Here is a 21729-nt window from a genome sequence, read left to right on the forward strand (position 1 = left end):
CATCTCTTAAGTCTCTCTGGTATTCTTCTAAGACAAAATCTATACCTAATTTTTCTTTCTACTTAGAAACAAAATCCCTTTGATTGCCATGAATAAGCTAGACAGTATATCTGTGGTTAAAGTGAACTCCCAGTTATTATTGACTTTCCTTTCTTCCTCAATTAATTAACTGAAAAAATATAGATTGAAAAAGTAATTGAAAAGATATAACAATAATCAGACATTTATTTTCTAATGGAATTGTTAATATAAAATTGTCAGAATTTTTGCTGTGGAACCAAAGGTGTGTGATAGGTCAAAATTACATTTCTTACAATTTTGAGGGAATCAATACCTATCTGAGAAGTATGAAAAACCATAAAGATACATGATCTAGCGGCTTACTTACTGAAAATTCCCAACAATAAGGTGAATAGCTTTTATAAAACTTGGACATACTTCATCATGAGTAAATTCACAAAATTACATTATAGTTTTAGACTTCATCATATACAATATGAACAACATAAAAAATAATGTGAAATTTCATGATTTCTCCATTATATTTCTATATCTTTTTTAAAAAATTAAACCTTTACCTTTTGTCTTAGAATTCATTCAGTGTTTATAATTGTGAATTTGAAGGAATAATACAGGAAGAAATACAAAATAACATGAATCACGTTGTAGAGTCAGTGAATATTGTGAGCTGAGGGTCTGATGAAAGAATTTAAAAGTGAGTCAGGCAAGTAAACATTAAGCACCTACTATACACAAGACACAGCCAGGTCCCAATTAGTGAGAATAATAGATACAATGAAATGGTTGCATACTTTGCACTGCCTATTTTCCACTGAACTGTAACCAGTTACCATATTTTATATAAATATAACTTCAAATACCGTGAATTGTAAAACATTCAACCACTTTAGGGAATTTTGACCTTTATGCTAATCAGGACATAATTATATGTATTAAGCACTAGAGATACAAGAATGTGACCAAAGATTAGTAAGACATGACTGCTGCTCTCAAAAAGCTTTGACTTTATTATAGATGAGGTATTTATTTAAAAAAATGTATACAACAATTCATGCAACACCATTATCAGGGAAATTATTTTCTTTAGCAATTTGAAGCAAAAAAGATCAGAGAATTTCAGTCAGACACACTGATGTCTCAACTGCCAAAAAATAACAACAAAAAATAAAGACAAAAGGAAAATAAAATCAAACCAAAAGAGTTAGAAAATCCTTTCTGAAAATAGTAGGCAGGATATAATGTAAATGTTGTGTCATGGCCTAAGATAAAAAGTCTACCAGCATCAGTTGTTTCTGGCCTTCTTTGAAATTTTGAGATGTGGATGTGCTACAGAAATTACAAGATTCTCCTTGAGTTTATCTTGTAAGTCATGTTTAATATCAAGTATGAAAAGGATTGATAGGATTAACTTGAGAATATTCTATTGATTTCTCCTGAAAAAATACTTCCAGCCCCAGATCCATTCACAAAAATAAAATATGTTCTGTTTAAGAGTTATCCTGATCCTTATTGATTCAATCACACAAACATATACTAAGCAACCCACTTTGACATGTAAGAATCAAGATAACCCGTGCTTGCTAGATAGAGACATGAAATGGGATAACCTCCAAAAGAGAAGCAAGATTTCAGGTCATAAGGGTTGCTGCTCCAAAATTCCAGTAGCATATTGGAACACTGCTACAAGGATGTTTGATATCTATTTCTGAAAAAGACATCAAAAAGAACTTCTATCTGAATAGGAATGTTTTTGACCCTGAAAATGTCAGTAATGGTTGTTGAAGCAAAAGGTGGTTTTTATGACACAGAAAGTTTTTCCATACTTCTCTCTCAGCAAGACCACACTCTACTCTTGACTTTGAAGGGAAATGCTCCTTGTCTTCTCTGATACTTCTTTGACACTCTTCATGTTGTATGTAAACTTGGGTTCCTTATTCTTCCAAAAACTTATCCAGTTCCAGAACTCAGAACCTCTTATGTAGTAAATCATAAAATTCTCTAGCCAAAGAAGTAGACATCAGAGTGGGATATGGTTAACAATATGGCGACCTGTGGGGTCTTCCCAAATCTACTGAGTCTGAGGAACACTACTGTGACTTTTTATGCCCTTAGGGTGACAAGGAAGCAGTATCTAGGAAGCCAAAGCCAATCAAATTCCCAAGGATAATTTTGTCTTCTGTAGGGAAAGCTGATCTCCTTTGAAGGTGGGAAGAAGAAGGAGCCCCAACTAACCCATGTTATGAGGGATTAAGAAAGAAGTTAGGGACATGCTGGTAAATTAGTCCTGTACCAGCACATCAGTATTAGGCTTATAGAACTCAAAAAGTTGAAAGGATTATAACAGTTATCTCACCTAATTCCTACAATTCAAAAAAAAAGGAGAAATTTAAATTCTAGAGTACTTAACTTTGCTGAAATTACCCAGATAGTCATTGTGCCAGGACTCAAACATGAATTCTCTGGTTCCAAATCTTGTGTTCTTTCTTTGGTACCACAACACACCCACTTGCACATGCAGGCACATGCACATGTATTTAAATCCAAACTGCACGTTTGTGGGATAACTTCGCTTTTATATTTATATTTGTATTTTTTTTCATTATGGAAATTTTAAAAAAGCTTATGTGATGAAGATTATTGATGAAAAAGGAATGCCGTCTAACAAGACAAGCACATGTACATATGCACACACCCTTAATGAGATGAGTTTAGGATCTTAGGATAATAATATTGAGCTGGAAGGGACCTTCAAAGCCATTAAGTACAATACCCTTATTGTACAGATGAGGAAACTTGAGACACAAGAATGTTAAGTGCCTGGTAAAGGGTCACACAGCAAATAAAGTGCCTGAGGCAGAACTGGAACAGTTCCAAGACCTGTTCCAGATCCAAGATTTAAAGATGGCAGCCTGATTAGAACACTCTTCCTGTTAAATGAATTAATTCAAATGAATCTTATTGTGGTTTTTTCTCACACAGGGACATGTCCAGAAAATGAACACCCTGAAGGGTATAAATGGTCAACCACAAAACCAGCTGTCCAAATACAGCCATGTAAAGGGAAACCTGGCTATTTTGCATCACGAACTTGGTAAGACATTATCCTTGATTAGCAGCACTAAAACTCTCCCTTCGGTTTGGATATACTGCATGTATGAACCATGAAAATTCACAGAATTTCAGATCTGCAAGGGATTAATTTCTGCTAAACCTAGTGGTAGCAGATATACGCAAGAAAGAACCTAGATATCTGGGGTTTGATGGTTTTTTAAGATGGTAGGATAAAACCATTAAAGTATAGATCATGGTATCAACACTTATACAAAGGCAAAATTGGAGGAGATGAATTAGGAGAATTGTAATGGACCAGAAGGAGATTAAAGAGCAAATTATGGTGAGTGGCAAACTTGGGGAAAGTGGAAGGAGAAGAAAAGTAAATATCAGAAAAAAGAACTTTGGGATAGACCAAATAGGGTGAGAGTAGTAAGAAGAGAAAGAGTTCACATATAAGGCATCGGGGCTGGATGTCTAGAATTGAGGAATTGGTGGAATGGGAGGGGTAGAGTGGAATGGGATGTTGGCAGTAAGGGTGGGGGTTTGCTCATTTGGCAGACCTTTGCAATACAGTACAGTGCAGAGTGTACTAATTGTACTTCCTTACATTGTTATGAAGCTTACTCTTCCATTTTTCAAATATGCTTAGGATTATTTTTATTGATTAAGCCTTTTATCATAAAGCTTTTTATTTAGAAATTCAGAGGAAGCTCTAAAAAGCCTTTCTTAATTTCTTTTTAAAGTTCTTTGTTCCATAAGTATAAAATGTTTTGGTTTACATGAATATGGATTGAAATATAAATATTTGTTGCTTAGCCATCAGGATACCACAAACAAAACCTACTGGGGATCTCCTGATTTAACAAATTGTGCAGGTGAGTGAACAAATAATATTCTTTCAGTTGTTAAACCAATAATGACATTTCTTTTTCTCTCTCATTCTGTACAGAACTGTTGTCCTACCATGCAGTACTTTCTTGATATTAAAAACTCAATGTGTTAATACATCACTTTCCTCAGAGTAATGAAAACAAAACATAGTTCTTCCTTCATTTCTATTTGCTGAACTTAAGTTGAAATGGCTGACAAATAGGAAGGAAATTATAGTGGAGATCTTCTCCATATCTTGAGAATATAGATTCAGGGTTCCCCCACTGTATTAATGTGTGTAAGTTTGTTGTAGTTATAAGTATTTGGTGGTATTGAGATCTCATATTTAGAAAGTCATTACAGGGAAACATGTATTATATGATAATATATGCACAACCTATATCATATCACCTGCTATGAGGGGAGAAGGTTGAAAAGGAGGGGAAAAAAGAAGGAGACATACATTTTTGCACATAGCTAATGTGAGAACTTGTTTCTCTTTGGTAAACATATTTATTATAATTTATTACATGTTTATAACAAATATGTATTTTATTATCATATTACATATTATATTATGTTACGTGTAAAAAATAAGGGGTAACTCACCAAAAAAAGGTCATTGTTTTTAATAAATTCTTTCTTTCCCAGGTTTTTTAGGAAGCTCAATTTGTAACTATCATTTAAAAAGTAGTAGATGTGAAAAGGCATTTAACTATTTCTTTAACATTTGAAAGCAATTCTACTCATATAGAAGAATCATTATCAGAGGGTAGGGGTCAAGGAAATGGGTTTCTTCCCTCTACAGTAAAGACTAGAGTTATGATGTAATTGGTTTTGGGAAAATTCAGGTGAGAAAATTCCTTTTCCTATTGTAGGTCAGCACTTCTTTCTCTAACTTTTATTCTTAGTTGCTTAGAATACTAAAAGTTGCAGTTATATGTCACAGAGGTAGAACTTGGATCTATTTCTTCATGGCTTTGAGGTCAGCTGTTTAGCTGCCCCAATGCTGCCTTATTTTTTCCCTCAGATTTTTCCTCAGCCATGCCAAATGAAATGTCTTGTCACTTATCAAAGTTTTGTGAGCCTTTTCTGAATGTTAAAAGGACATAAAATGAAGCTGAAGATCACATATAAAAAAGGACATGCTAAATGTCTAAACTTCAGTGTAAGATCATTCTAGTACATGGTTGTGTCTGTAGCCTATATATTTTTTGGTATTTATCACCTGTCATCATTTCATCATCATAATGACTCTGTGAGGCAGTTATATTGGCAATTATCATAACCATATCAGAAAGGAAAAAATGTCTTAAATTCTCATGTGTTCTTTATTTTTTTAACATATATTTTTAGGAATAACCAGTGAAATAGCCAATGAACTTCTAAATTTCACTAGTGAAGGACAAACTCTCACCTCAGCCAACATAACCAGTATTGTGGAGTATCTCAAAAAAATTGTGAATAATGAAGAAAACATTGATATAACTCTAGGCTCAACTGTAATGACTATATTTTCCAATATCTTAACTAGTTCAGACAATGAGTTGCTGGAATCTTCTTCAGAGTAAGTATATTTTTTTTTCTTCCTGCAGGACTGGAGAAATTCAAGAAATGCTAGTTTGACATAAATTTTAATGATAAGCATAAATCACATGATACCTACCCAACAATATTTCCATAAAGAACATGCTTTCTATGACATGTCAAAAAAATCTTCCTGTGAGATGTATCTACTTTACCACTCCGAGAGTTTGTGATTTTATCATGATGAGTGGTGTCTCCATGAATGCAGATCAAATCATCCCACACCAAAGTAGCTGGTGTTCATAGGAAACTGGCCAAAAACGTAATAATAATCCCTTTGGTTAACTTGGAAAAGTTTTGTAATTCTCATACCTTATAAAAGCAAACATTTTGTGAATACATAGCAATGGCATAGTTTAAGAGTTTAAAAAACCTTATTAATCTTAGGGTCAGCACTATGGATGACCACAGCAGAGTCTTCAGGGAGTAATGGGTTTTTTAAGATTCATTAGACCAAAAATTCTGCTTATACCAAGCAATATTATAATTTAGCACCACCCCGCCTTGTAATTTATAGACTTCATCTTGAGATTTGTATTTAATTAATGATTATTTTTATTTCCTCACAAATTACTACTTGTTTTTTGTAATAAAAAAATAAACCATAGCTTTACATTTAACAATAGGCTTCCCATGCCCTCGCCCCATCTCAACTAGCTTTATTGATGAGCTCTGTTGTGAAACAAGTTTCTAAATGCATTCCATGATCTCGTGTCTCTGCTTCCCCACCTCTATCAAATTGCGATATATTAAATAAAACATAGAAACTTTTTAAGACCAATGATAATTTCTATTGTATGTTTCCTAGAAGCATAATTTACACAGCTCTTAAAAAGACTAATATAGGGATTCCCTATGAGTAAAATGGAAATTATATCAGTAGTCTTAAGATTCTACTCCAGGGACTTTGACTGAAGGTCACTGGGGGTATCCCTGGATGCCAGCAGCTCTGTTATAAAAGCTGTTACACACCCTTGGGCAAATGGCCTGCCTCTATTGTTACACAATGCCCCTGCTCTTCCCGGGTCATCCAGACAGGCAAATAAACACTCCTCAGTAGAACAGAACATACTCATCAAATTAAGTGTTTTGCTAAAAAAAAAAAAAAAAGAAATTCTCGGTAAAAATTCTAAGTCCTTGCCCATGACTAAGTGCTGATTTCTTCCCTAAATACATTTTGTTTTGATAAAAATAATGCATTCTAAGTGTTGATGGGATAATAGTCCATATTTAGTTTTACAAAGAGCAGTTTACATGTTAAAATAAAAGTAGTAGATTATTTTCTCATTCTTCATGCAAATATAAAATACTCTGGACTATATTTTATCCCTTGAGATGTTTAAGAAAAAGAAAGACCAGCATTTGTCCTTAATGATTGAGGATTCACCTCCTAAAAACAGAGGATTAGACCAGACATTTTTCTCAAGGTCCCATCCATCTCTTGTTGCTGTTGTTGGTATATTTGTTGTGTGTTCATGATATTAATAGAAGACATTGAAGATTAATGACCCAGACTTTCAACTTTTTAAAAATTGCTCTGTAATATAGTTCCCACTATATGCAAATGGCTGCTGCTTACTCTTTGATAATGATGAAGATGATGTTAATGGTGTTTCTGATGTTTTAGGGCTTTAAAAACCATTGATGAGTTGGCCTTTAAGATAAAGCTAAGTAATGAAGTGCCTGTGAACATTACAACTCGAAATTTGGCTCTTGGAGTGTCATCTCTGACACCAGAGACATATGAAGGTTCAACTTTCAGTATTGGTCTCCCAAACAGTAATGATTCCTATTTCCAGGTATGAGCTTATGGTATTTATGCCCTTATGAAAATACAGATATGCATATATATTTTGGATATTCACCCTCTTTCCTTTCATATTGATAAATATAGCAATTTTGAGCATAAAGACTTAAAGTAGGATAAGTTCAAAACTCTCTAAAACCATTTAGACATTGTTTGATCAGTAGGAAGAAAGATAAAATTATTGAGTATCCTTCAAAAAAATTTGTTATTTTTAGGATAAAACTTAAGGAAAATGTAATATTTTCCTTTGGAAATCTATAACCAAAAGTTGACAACTGGACTAGTACTTAAATTCTCAGTAGTCACATGGATTTGTGATCTCATCAGTTTGAGAGTTCTCTCCATTATTTCAGCTCCAAATCCATCCATGCCTACCTAGCCCAGTTAACTCTTGCTATGTTCTCCCCACAGTTGGCCACAGTAGGTCCACTCAACATGCTCAAGTCCTTCCTCTCTTCCTCCCATAAGTTCAAGAGTGAGAAGTAGAGCACTCTGGCCATCCACTTGACATCCCTCACTCTTGCTATTTAACCAGCTAGTTTCTCTTTTTTGTCAGACAATTCTTTGATGACTTCTTTACTCTGACTTTTCTGCCAGGCTGATGCTTATTAATATATTGCAGCTTGCTCATATCCACCATACACATTTCCATTGCCCTTGCTAGGATGGACATTTTTGGTTCTTTGAAGGCAGTGCTATTCCAGCTGAACCGTTGGAAAAAATTAATTTTCTCTATGGAAAAAAGTCAGTCTGGCTTTCCTTTTGATCCCTATTTCTATGGATTATAAATCCTAAAGATTTAGTACCAGAAAGGAAATTCTCAGACCGTGCAAAAATGACATATGGTGTCTGTGTATAGAGTTGCATAGGAGTGTCTGTTTGCTTAATGAATAAAAAACTAGAGAATTGTCCAAAAAGTGGTTTAATTATCTAATATTTCATCTGCAGTTATTGAGGTCAGTTCTCCCTCTCACAGAAGAGGAGAGTCATCTGTGTAAGTCATATGGTGAGATTGTTTTTATTTTATCAAGGATGCAGATGGGGTAGGCAGACATTCCTACCACAGAGAGGGATGACTAAGGCATATTGAGAGTGGGACCAATGGAAGTTCTGATGTATTCGCTTAATGACCACTTTGACACATTTAAAGATGGACTTTGCTATACTGTTTTATAACTGCTGTAACAAAATAGACAACCAGCTATTCTACTAGCAAATGGAGAGTAAATCTCCTCTCTAGGTGAAGGTATGCATTTAAGACCAAGGAGAAATGTAGGTTTTTATATTTTCATGGCTAAAGACAATTCTATTAATACTATCCCAAAAAGTTAAATGAGAAGCTGACTCTAATGGAATCCGTCCTTCTCTGCCATTTAATCACTGATATAAGTACAGAGTACTGGAATATAAAAATCATGAAATTTAAACTTTCTTCTTTCCATAGAGATTCTTTATTTTTAATCCAGAGTTCTTTTTTTCTTCCCCCTCCCCAAACACTCCAAAACCACAAATTGTTTTACAAAGAATATGAAAATTTTGATGAATTAATAACTTTGTTTTGAAAGAAGAAAAATCTAATTCTCTTGCTTGAGAATATCTACTAATTTTTGAATACTTTTCTTTGTTCAAATGAATATAATCAAATCCTTAGTACTTAAAAGTATGAAGCGTAACTAGCCTCAGGTCTTTCTCAGCAGAGACCTTATCTAAAAAGATGATAAAGTAAGTATATTAGTGAAGGGAACAATTGGTTTAAGACTTACTTGTGTGTTTTGGTATATCAATAACATTAATCAGACATGCTAAGTGATTAAACTATTGCAATTATTTGACTATTCTTTTTCTGTGTCTCTAGATGGATTTTGAGACGGGTCAAGTGAATTCTTTGGCTTCTGTCATTTTGCCCCGAAGTTTACTTATGAATTTAAGTAAAGAAGAATCCGAATCAGTTAAAAGAGCTCAATTTACTTTTTTCAACAAAACTGGGCTTTTCCAGGCAAGTATATAATGAATTAATTTTACTTGCTCTAAGAAGTCCTTTAAAAAAAATCCTATCTCTTAGAGCTAAGTATATCCTAAATGATAGAAAAATAACTTTATTTCTCTTTTTTTGGGGGGGGTCACAATTTATTTTTTTATATATGGCATAATATGTAACAATAATATAATACATATAGTTTATTATAAATATGTAAAAAATTATAATAAATATGCTTATCTAAGGGAAACATTCTTCCATTAGCTATATTTAAAAATATCTTATTCTTTTTTCCCCACCCTCCCATCTATCATCCCTCCCAAGAAGGTAGGTAGTGTCATATAGGTAGTACATATTTCATCATATAATGCATATTTCCCTGTTTGTCATGTTGTAAAACAAGACACATATAACTTATACTAGAGAAAAATTTATGAAGCAAATAAATAACATATTTCTTTTAAATACTTGTCTTTAGACAATTTTCCTCTTGCTAATATAATAAGTTTATCCCACTTAAAACTAGAAGATAATAGTACTATAGGTTACAAGTTAAAAATACAGGTTAAATCATACAATAAAAATATATAATGTATTCTTAAACAGTTTCTTTTTAGGCTAAATATTATTTAGTTTCAATCTTATCAGAAACAAGTAAGCAAGGTCTACAGAATTAAAGAAAACTTCACCAAGTAAGGGGAAAGGATTTTTTTTTCATTCGGAAGGAAGTAGTGTTTTCGTAATGAGTAGCATTCTTGGCTTTAATCAGCCGTCCTATTAGTATTTCAAATGACCTTCTGCTCTTTTACATCCTCAGAATCGGCTGCTATTGTGCTGAGCACACATTACCATTTTTATTGGCATTGTTTCTGGATCCTAGAGAGTAAACTGCCAGCAAACACCCATGACCTCCCCTGGCCTCAGAAAACAGAACTTATCTATAAAAGCTACGCTAAAATATTTTGTTTTTAAAAGTAAGGATTCTTAAATACTAAAATGTGGGGTTGATGCAAAATATTTCAGAGGAAACCTGGCTGTACAAGAGAAAAATGGAAATTTCTCAAGGCAGATTAAAATAGGGGAAAATGACTTCAACACCTTAATTCACTATCGCTTTTCCAGTAGACAAATGTAGATCTAGTGAAGAAGTAAGAGAAAGTATAACTTACTTCCATAATTCACTGACCTTTGCAATCAATCAAGTAATATATGAAATACATTTAATACATGAGACAAGAGAGTATATATTGTGAAGAAAACAAAGTACTATAATGTATGGTCTCAGCACTAAAGATGCTTACAATCCATCTTGGGAGACAAGTCATAAGCATAAAGAAAGTTAAATCAAAAGATCAATAATGTACTTAGCAGATCTTACAAAACAGTGCATGACATTGCCAGATTAATGGTATATACAGTCAAATTTAGAAGATGATGGGTTAGAATGTCTTCTTGTCCAAATTAGTTGTGACATCCTGAAAAAATTTAATTTTTCCCTACTCTCATTTTCCCTCAAAATTGCTCATCTGGAATTTATTTTAAGATTTTTCTGTTCTCTTGAAATGATTAAAGACACCTTGGTATTTCACAAAAGTATGGTTGATACTCATCATAGATGAGGGAATTATCCTTGAATCCATTGACTGTGTACAATTAGACTGCTGATTTTTAAGAACAAAAGTCAGAATTAGAAAAAAGACTTGGAGAAGAAGAATAAAAAATATAGTATGCAATTGAAATCACTCTTTTTAAACGAGTAATTAAGTGAGTAATTTAAACTTTTTAAATGAGTAATTAAAAATGAAAAATAGAGAATGGACAGTAGAGATAACATTGCCATCTGTTAATTTTATACAGAGGTTTAACTGGTGTATTTGCCACAAGAAGAAGACCAAGAGAGCCAATAAAGTGCTCTAGTTCCTAAGTGTTTTACTTAATTATGAAGTGGAGAGAAATGGTAGTCAAGAACAATGACAATTTAAAATATACACATTTGTAAAATATTATGAAGGATTATGGCTGGCTCTGAGCAGTATTATCTCAAAAAAACGAGAAATATACAGGATAAAACTATTTTTAAAAACCTGACAAAAGAGCCAATTCAGTAGAGTCATCCCGCAGTCATTTAAGGATAAAAATGGAATTATACAAAATAGAAGAAAAATGGAGACGTGCAAAATTTTATGAATAAGTTTTTTCCATCAAACACAATGGACCCACAACATTTAGATTCAAAAATTACAGTCAAAGATATTATAGAGAAGGCAGAAGTGGCACAAAATAGAATAAATATGGAATAAGTAGCTGGATGGGATTAGTTGTATGTTTTGTAATATATATGACTGTGAGGGCATTACAAGTCTGATTCAAAAAGGCATCTGAAGATGATACCAAAAGCATGGGGGGAAATTTCAGATTTTATTAATGGGTAAAAACGCAACCAAGTGAAAAAGAGCTACCATTACCTATATAAAATCTTTACGAGACTTAGCTACACATGAATTGGATGCATCTGGGTTAAGTGTATGCATCTGCGTTAAGTGTATTTGTAGGGAATAAGCAGGCTTAGGAAAATGATATATTATAGACCACATCTTTATCTTTCCCCATTGACTGAATGACATAGCGAATACAAGAACCTATTGTGTTCATTATTTGAAGAAGTTTTTGATTTATTACAGCAAAACATTTCTAAAGGCTTTCTTCTAATATGATTCCTCTCACCAAATTTGATTAAAATAATGCTTCTTGATAATTCCCAGATCATAAATATCAGATTAGGAATAAAATAGGAAAATATATGCTGGTCAAGAATGTTTACTCTTGTGGCAGAGGAGATCTATTAGAGTCTGAACTGAGGACTGAACTGAGGAGTAAATATTTGTGGATGGTGCAGTCTTCCAGAGTTCCCTTAGACACAGTGAGGTTTTCAACTTGTCCTGGAACGATACAGAAGAATAATTCAAGAGTTTGACTTAACCATCTGCACAAGATTAAGTTGATGAATGTCTGTTGCCCAAATGATGACTTACATTTGGATGGTCAGTCTATATAGCTTCCCCAAATATGTGTAGGTGGAATAGAAGGGACCAATAGATGAAGATCAGATTAGAGGAAACTGTAAAATGACTTTATTGATCCCACATTTCTCTTAGAAATAAAGTTCAATTTGTTCAATACTAGCTTTCTACAATGGTAGCTATATAGCTGCAAGACATGGAAGCAAACGTTCCTTCAAGAATCAAAAGTAAATATCATGAAAAGCACAGGAAAGAGGTTCTTATTGGATATTAGCAGGCTACAACAATAACCAATGAAGAGCTTCAGAGAAGAATGGAACTGAAAAATGCCATCAGAGAAGTTTAGAATAGGAAGAAAGGCTGATCAGGTGGCAAGTACAAAGGATGACAAATGGGCAGTCCAAGAGCTCCATTGGTGTCCTTATGGCATTAAAAGAAAGTAAAGAAGAAAGGCCTATGGTGCATTCCTCTTCACCCGTGCAGAATTATGGAAGGATTTGGGAAAATGCTGCAAGCAGGGAAGTCATATGATATTTTGATCATCTATCCTTTTATAGATGATAAAAAATAAGGATCAAATAAAATAAATTACTTGGCCAGGGTCATGCAGCTAGTTAAGTGACTATTGTAGTATCACAAGATTGTGGAAAGAACACTGGACTTAAAATCAGGAGACCTTAATTCTAGTCCTACCTCCCCTACTTAGTAACTCTAGTTACCTAGGTAGTCTAGGCTGGATGAGAATTTAACTGCCTCCAAAATCAGTGCTCTATAAATTGCTCCATGTTTCCTCTCTAAGAAGGAATATATTTAAGGAGACATCTTAATGTTTCAAGTGCCAGCTGATCTTCTTTGAAGCATAAGTTAATCAGTGGTTCCCAAACTTTTTTGGCCTACTGCCCCCTTTCCAGAAAAAAAATATTACTTAGCCCCCTGGAAATTAATTTTTTTTAATTTTAATAGCAATTAATAGGAAAGATAAATGCACTTGTGGCCATCACCACTTTCCTGGATCACTGCAGCACCCACCAGGGGGCAGTGGAGCCCACTTTGGGAATCACTGAGTTAAATCAATCAGTTCTGTAATTAAAATTTTACATATTAGATTAAATATCAGAAAGAACAATTCATATTTTTAGTTAGTCACTGAGCCACCAAAATTACATTTAGATGTAATCCATTAGTAAATATGTCAAGTGGTCTAAATGTAAAAGTCAAAGATTAAAAAAAAATTACACCATAATCCCTTCCTACCTATAAAAATTGTTTCTCCAAAAGATAAGCAGTCTCATTTTTTGCATAGTTAAGGAAATGATCTAATTGTTCACAACTTTTTATGAGTTTGCATTGTTTATGAGTTCACATTGTCAATAGTATAATTGACCAGCCTCAAATGCAGTCATTGAGAGTGAAACTTCATGAAAATTGCCTTACAATGTGCTCTCCCTGTGTATTTATGATAATAAGGGAAATAGCAGAGCACCACGAGGAAAGCCAGCAATTTGATTTTATAAACAGGACATTCTTATAATGGAGATCTTAAGTGTAAAAGTTGCTGACTGTTTGCTTATTTTGGAATACTACAATAAAATAAAAGTGTGTACTTGGACTAGTACGTGTAAGGTATTGTTTTTTTGTTCTCTTTAAAAGGATGTAGAAACTCAGCGAGACAAGCTAGTGAGCTATGTGATGGCGTGCAGTATTGGAAACATTAGTATCCGGGATCTTCAGGAACCTGTCCAGGTTATAATCAAACATACACGAAATCAGGTAAGAAAGTATCTTGAGCAATAATTCTCCAAGTACAGAGAAGATCAGTGTTAGACTATCTCAAATGGTTTTTTGGAAATCTGTCCAATGACCTGTGGGGTTAATCTGTACTTTTCCAGAGTAAAGAAGGGAGCAGCAGGAGGCTGCCAATTCTGGAACTTTGCCTGGTTTTCTTACATCATGGGAAATTGGCAACTTTCATTAGGGGGTTGGAGGTGGGTGATAAAAATGAGGGCCAGTAGGAGAAATTGAAGAGAAAATGTTTTAAAAGTTGGGCATCTCTCTTTAGAGAAATACAGATGTGAAAATTGCCTAACTATGGGTTTGACTTTATAAGAATTTTCATTAAAAATAAGAATACAAGTAAATATAGAAAATGAGAAATATGAAAGAGATGACATTGGAATATTGGGATGTTTATTTAATGTTGATCTCATGCTCCTTGAACATTATGGTATGGTGGAAAGTACACCGGACTTAAAATCAGGATACTAATTCTAGTTCTGCCTCTTACACTTAATAACCATGGGAGAAGGGCTCTCATTTCCTAAATAGTCTAGCCTAAATGTTTTCTTTTTTCTTTTTCTTCCTTTCTTTCTTCCTTCCCTCCTTTTTTCTTTCTTTTTCTTTCTCTGTTCCCTTCTCTCTCTTTTCTTTATTTCCTCTCTATGTCTTTTCTTTTCTTTCATTTCTTCCTTTCTTCCTTTTTTCTTTCTTTCTTTCTTCCTTCCTTCCTTTCTTTTTTCTTTCTTTTTTCTTCCTCTTCCTCCTCTCCCTCCTTTTTCTCCTCCATTCTTCTCCATGTTATTCTTTTTCTTCTTATCCTCCTCCTCCTGCTCCTTCCTTTTCCTTTCTCCTCCTTTTCCTCTTCCTTCTTCTCTACTCTCCCCCTATAGTCATTAGTGTAACATTAACTAACATTTGCTCAGCCAAGCAGGCTGAAAAAGGACAGAACGGCTCAAGAACAGGCTAGTTTTAAGTAAGGGTTTTTATTTTTGCAACTAATGATTTCTTTTTATTACTATTATCAATCCAATCTAATACAATCTTACAAGTATCTATTATATTCAAGTCTCTATGACAGGAGCTATGGATATAAGACATAAAAAAAGAGTTTCTGTTCTCAAGAAGCTTGCATTCTACTGGGGGGATATTAGAGGCAGGTAAACTTGGTCCAAATTTTAAAATTTTACAGTCTGGTAACTTCTCTTAGTTCAGGCATTCTTGACCTTGAATCCTTGAATTATCAACGTGTTTGTGGACACATTTTCAAGATGTCTTTGAACTTGGATGGGAAAAATGCCTCTTTTCATCAATTGAATTTAAGATTTCCTTCAATTATGAATTTAAAATAACATATATTGGTCTTAGAAGGGGTCTATTGGCTTATGCATACTACCAAAGGAGTTTATGGCATGAAAAATGTGAAGACCCCTCTCTTTTTTTGACCTTGACATTTGCAAAAGAGATATGGGCATGTTATCAGGGAAAATAAAATATATTCTAAGAGCTGTGTGAAATATCAGTCAGTTAGTCATTAGGCATTATAATAAGCTATGTATGTGCCAGGCCCTGTGCCAAGTTCTGGGAGGCAAAGAAAGACAAAACAGTACCTCTTCTCAAGGAGCTCATCTTCTAATGAATCAGTAATATCAGTAATTATAGTAGACTGAGGATTTTGTAACAAGAATAATAGTAACAGATTATATTTATATACCCCTTTACAAGTATTGCACCCTTTTTATCATCTAATTTGGTTCCCAATATATCCTTCGGGAATAGAAAGGACAAGTATTATTGCTATCATTATCACCATCATCATTACTCTATTTCTTTTTACAAGTATGATTTGGATTATATTTGTAATTATAAGTTGGCATGTATCCAGTTATAATACTGATTCTCAGACAAGTTAAATAAACTACCAATTATCCCAAGTTACTTGAATGTTAAGTGGCAGAGTCAGACTTCAGGTCAGTCTCCTGATACCACCAAGTTCACAGTTTCTTTTTTTTTTCTTTCTCCTCCACTATGGTACATCAGAGTAGCTAAATGATGCAGCAGATAGAACTCTGGGCCTAGAGTCCCGATTTTAAATCTCACCTCAGACACTTACTAGCAATGTGACCCTGAGCAAGTTATTTAACCCTTTTTTCCCTCTGTTTCCTCATCTGTAAAATGATCTGGAGAAGGAAATGGCAAACCACTCCAGTTATCTTTACAAAGAAACCTCAAATGGAGTCACAAAGCATCTGAAAAACAATTGATAGTAAAAATAATAAGTAGTACATCAGTTTTTCTTTTGATTCATTAAAAGGTATAATTTTCTGCTTTGAGCTAAGTAGTATCTTCCTCTTTAGAGCCCAGGTTAAAAGGAAGAGTCCTGGGTTGATTTTTTCCTTTCCTTGAAAACCTTAAAACACAATAACTACTGAATAATTTCATTTAAACATCTTATTACATGTTTTGTGCTTATGTTTATTTAGGTGCTTCATCCTATCTGTGTCTTCTGGGATTTGAATAAAAACAGTAAGTTTAAAAATAAATGTTCCTTTTTTCCGTATGTACTTTTGAATTTATTATTCCAGAGATCTCTGAGTGAGGAAATTCTCTCTTCCAATAGATATTGGCAACTGCTCTGCAACTCTTTTTTTCTTAGAAAGTTACTCACTCGTACAAAGACAACTATATCAAAATCAAGACTTACATCTAGATCATCTGGGCTCTCTATGAACTTTGCCATATTGCCTTTTAAATTGGTGGTCATTTTTCTTACTCATATCAAACAAGAGTGACTGTGACTGCATTATTGAAAAACCATTTTAGGTGGATAGAAAAGTTAATTCTATTTTATTTCCGTAGGCTAAACAAAAAGCAAAGCATATACACACACATACAAACTAGTCTCCTAGTAGGATTTGACTTTTACTAATAAAATCTAAGGTTCAAAATAAATTTCTTATGTACTCTTCCTCCATACACACTGCAGGGATTGTGCACAATACTCCAGGATTTATTGGACAAGGGTATAGTACAATGAGAGTATTACTTCTCTTTCTTTATACATTTTTACTTCTAATAATGAAGATTAAAATTGCACAATCATTCTCTAGTAATCATAACAAAATATTAACTTATATTGAACTTAAAGTCAACTAAAAATTCAAGTATTTTCTCATAAACTACAAAACCACAGATTTCCTTATTTTGTCCTTGCACAATCGATTTTTAACTTCAATGTTAGAATTTTACATGTATTTCCTTTATATTTTATCTTCATAATTTCTAACTTTCTTCTAGTCTGTTGAGATCTTTTAGAATTCCCACTATATCATTGAATACATCATCTGATCTTTAATAAGTATGCCTTCTATATCCTTAAGAAAGTAATTGATTAAGATGGACAGAACAATGGCTTTCCATGAGATGCTTCTCTGCAAGTGATGGCAATCAATTAATTGCCACTTCTTAGGGCCATTTGTTCAATAAGAAACAAATTTATTAATCAGTCCTATGATCCAACATTCATTTCTCCATCTTGGGCACAAGAATAATTTGTTGAGTTCCTTGTAAAATTTTAATATTCTTTATTTAAAAGTAGAAAGCACTAGACATGGAATGAGGAGACTTGAATTTAGAAAGGTGGAGGAAGAGGTGGAGGAATCGTAGTGATAGTGATGATTATATCTAAAATTTATAGGGGGCAGCTGGGTAGCTCATTGGATTGAAAACCAGACCTAGAGACGGGAGGTCCTAGGTTCAAATCTGGCCTCAAACACTTCCCAGCTGTGTGACCCTGGGCAAGTCACTTAACCCCTATTGCCTAGCCCTTACCACTCTTCAACCTTGAAGCCAATACTGAGTATTCAGAGCAACCCTAGAAGGTAGGTGGTAATATTATCCCCATTCTAATAAAGAGAAGGAATAAAAATCATTACATCTCCATGGTGATTTATCTAAGCAAGCCACTACTTTCCTTCTTCCTTTAAAAGTTAAATCATTACAGCTGCCCATTACTCTTCTAGTCTTCCTTTGACTGGCCATTACATGTTAGGTGGTTAAGATTTCTTCCTCACTACTCAAATAGTAAACATAAAACAGAGGTTCTTAACATTGTGTGTATGTGTATGTGAGTGTCATGAACCCCTTTGGCAATATGGTGAAACCTATCGATCCTTCTCAGAATAGAATTTTTTAAAAAACCCAACCAAACAAAACTCTTACCTTCTTTAGAGTCAGAAAAGACTCTAAAGTCAGAAAAGAATAGGATGCCCTTCAAGGAATTGCATTCATACTATCCTGTGTTTAAAATGGGTATAGGAGATTTCAGAAGTCCTTTCCAGTTTTTTAAATTTTGTTTTGTTTAAGGTAGCTTCCACAAAGTAATTAATAAGGGAAAATGTTTTACATGGTTGAATATGTAAAATCTTTGTCAGATTAATTACCATTTCAAAGGGGTAAGGGAGGAAAGGAAAAGAGACTGGGAAGGAGGGAGACAAATTGGAGCTTTAAACTTAAAAAAACACCATGATTTTACATGTATTCGGGGAAAATAAAATATTATTTTTTAAGAAGCTGGAAGGCACTTCTGAAATCTCCTAATCCAACCCTTCTCTACCCTCCACATAAGAAAACAGGTTTCTGAAACCTAGACAGGAAAAGTTGACTTACTTCAGTTCATAGTTACACTCCGATATTTGAACTCAGATTGTCTGATTCCATATCCAAAGCTCTTCCCATTATATCATACTCTTTTTGCTAATATTGTAATAATTGTAATAATCTGCATTGCTTTACTCCTACAGAAGGTTTTGGTGGCTGGAACACATCTGGCTGTGTTGCACGGCAAGAATCAAATGAAAGTGAGACAGTGTGCTTGTGTAACCACCTCACCCACTTTGGGGTTCTAATGGTGAGTGCAGAATCCCTTCCTTGTTTTTTGTGAAATCATTATTTCCCTTTAGGACACCAGCTTTTCAGACCACATGTTATAGGTGTCTTTCTTATCCTGGTCATCATTCTCCCATACTCATGATATTGGTTCTAAATGAAAAACACTATGAATCATGTGAATAATTATTCAGAGTAACTGTTACAAAGGAAAGCCACTTATTTCATTTTTTGAGACAACAAAAAATGAAATCATATGAAAAGTCTTAGAAACAAAGAAAGAAGTATAATGAAACCCCTGAATCTTGAGAAAGGGACTTAGAAGCATTAGAGTAATGAAGGTAGGGGAGAGGAAATGGAAAGAATACAGTCATGATAAAAGCAAAGATCAATGTTTTTCCAGTGGAAAGCAAAAACAGAGTAGAAAAGAACTCTTAAATTACATCATAAAAGCTGTGTTTAGAAGGCTTCTTTTTTTTTAATTTTCCCTTTTGTCTTAGAATCAATACTTGGGATTGGTATCAAAGCAGAAGAATGGTAAGAGCGAAGCAATTGGGGTTGAGTGACTTGCCCAGCATCACATAGGTAGGAAGTATCAGAGGCCATATTTGAAATCAGGAACTAGTCCTGGCTTATTATTCATTGAGCCACCTAGCCATCACCTAGCCATTCCTTTCAATACTAAAAATAGGTTTAGGACTCTGGGGCTGAAAGGAATAATGAACTGGAGGAATTCCATGTGAACTAGAATGACTTCCAGGAACTGATGCAGAGTGAAAGGAGCAGAACCAGAAAAACATTGTACACAGAGACTGATACACTATGGCATGATCCAATGTAATGGACTTCTGTACTAGCAGCAATGCAATGACCCAGGACAATTCTGAGGGACTTATGAGAAAGAACGCTACCCACATTCAGAGAAAGAACAGTGGAAATAAAAACACAGTAGAAAGACAACTGATTGATCACATGGATTGATGGGGATATGATTGGTGATATTGACTCTAAATGATCACCCTAGTATAAATATCAATAATATGGAAATATGTCTTGATCAATGACACATATAAAAACCAGTGGAATTGTGTGTCAGCTAAGGGAGGGTGGTGGTGGAAGGACAGGAAAAGAACATGAATCTTGTAACCATGTAAAAATATTTTAAATTAATTAATTAAATGAAATTTTCAAAAAAAAAAAAAAAGGAAATTAGACCAGCATTACTGGATCATAGAGGACACACAAAGGAGTACAGTGTCACATTTAAATGGCAGAATAGGGCTCAATTCTGCAGAATGCAAAATGCCAAATAGAGAGTTTTATATTCAGTTCTAGCGGAGATAGGGAACCAAAAGAGTTTATTAAAATAGGGGAATGATACGGTCTGACTGGTCAGATCTTTGCTTCAGGAAAATCCTTTTGGCAGCTGAGTGGAGGGTGGTTTAGAGTGAGGAGACGCTTCAGGGAGACCAATTAGAAAGTCATATCACCCTGCCTCCTTGGGTACTTCAAATGCTTATGAAATTTGAGCTAGATCTGATGTCTGGTTAAGGTGATGATGCTGATTGTTCACAAAGGTATGGAAAACAAAATGATTTTTGAAAATTGTCTCAACATGTAATCTGGGAAAAATGGGCATGAAAAAATATTGATGTGTGAGCTCTACCTTATTACCTGGATTCACACATAACTTTCTTCTTGCTAGGCCTAAAAGGATAATACCAAGAGGAAAGGCTAAAAAATACCTATTGCTTCCTGGAGGCTTGTTATTGATTTAGCCTCTGATCTATCACCCACTTAGCCTGACCAAATTTCATGGGCTCTTGATAATTTTCCTGACACCTTCAGGCTTAAGTGTCTCAAGGGAAAAGAACAAGAGATAAATGAAAAATTGTAAAAATATAGAAAAGAACATTTTTCTTGTCCTCTGAATATAAATGACTTCTATTCTTTACTTCCAAAAAATATAAGTTGACCTATAAAATGACAACTTTTTTCCCCTTTTGAAAATGAGCCAGCCTGTCCTGAATAGTGGAAAATCCTTCAATTTCACTGGATTTCCTATGCCCTATAAAATAGATTCATTCTTTTACTTCCACCTAGACATATTTTGGTTTATAGTCACTCTTCCAGGAAAGTTATATACTTCAGCATAGTTAATGCAAAAACATATGCTTTGGCTTAACTGGTTTAAATTTGCAAGTTTGAAAAAACCTTATAAATATGGGAAATACTAGATGATATGTCAGGAACATAAAAATCTCTATTTATAGGGGATTTGTGCCCTCCACTGAAGCAAAGACTCCTCTCACCTAATGGATTATTTTTTATTTCAATTTTATTTTTTCAATTAACAAATATTTATTTTCTCTCCTTTTCCCCCTCTCTTGTTGAAAAAAGGAAAAGAAAAAAAAACCCTCATAAAATTTGCATAGTTAAGGAAAAAAATTCACACATCAGCTATATAAAATATATCTCCCATTTTCAAGATATATAAAGAACTGATGCAGATTTCTAAGAAACCCACAACTTAAATGAAATATGTTTATGTTTAGATTTTTCCCAATTAATTGTTGCCTTTTTAATATTTCCTTTATTCAATCTTTACCCTTTTTTTAAAACTAATTTTTTGTTTAACAAGAATTTACCTTTATCCTTCCTGCATTCACTCTTTCCATTGAAAAAGGAATGAAAACAAAACCATTGCTATATATATATATATATATATATAT

At 33.8% G+C, this 21729-nt stretch overlaps 1 protein-coding gene across 3 annotated transcripts in view; it reads left to right on the forward strand.

The window, feature by feature from the left end:
- ADGRG6 (adhesion G protein-coupled receptor G6) overlaps positions 1–21729 on the forward strand; it is a 186573-nt gene that overhangs the window by 129087 nt on the left and 35757 nt on the right. For all 3 annotated transcript variants that reach the window (XM_044677199.1, XM_044677200.1, XM_044677201.1), the window contains 8 exons: positions 3001–3112; positions 3892–3950; positions 5302–5512; positions 7160–7331; positions 9195–9335; positions 13988–14107; positions 16594–16636; positions 18913–19019. In XM_044677199.1, the coding sequence (XP_044533134.1) occupies positions 3001–3112; positions 3892–3950; positions 5302–5512; positions 7160–7331; positions 9195–9335; positions 13988–14107; positions 16594–16636; positions 18913–19019 (965 nt within the window). The remainder of the gene's footprint in view (positions 1–3000; positions 3113–3891; positions 3951–5301; positions 5513–7159; positions 7332–9194; positions 9336–13987; positions 14108–16593; positions 16637–18912; positions 19020–21729) is intronic.

The sequence above is a fragment of the Gracilinanus agilis genome, chromosome 4, assembly GCF_016433145.1.
Source record: "Gracilinanus agilis isolate LMUSP501 chromosome 4, AgileGrace, whole genome shotgun sequence".
Classification (NCBI taxonomy): Eukaryota; Metazoa; Chordata; class Mammalia; order Didelphimorphia; family Didelphidae; genus Gracilinanus; species Gracilinanus agilis.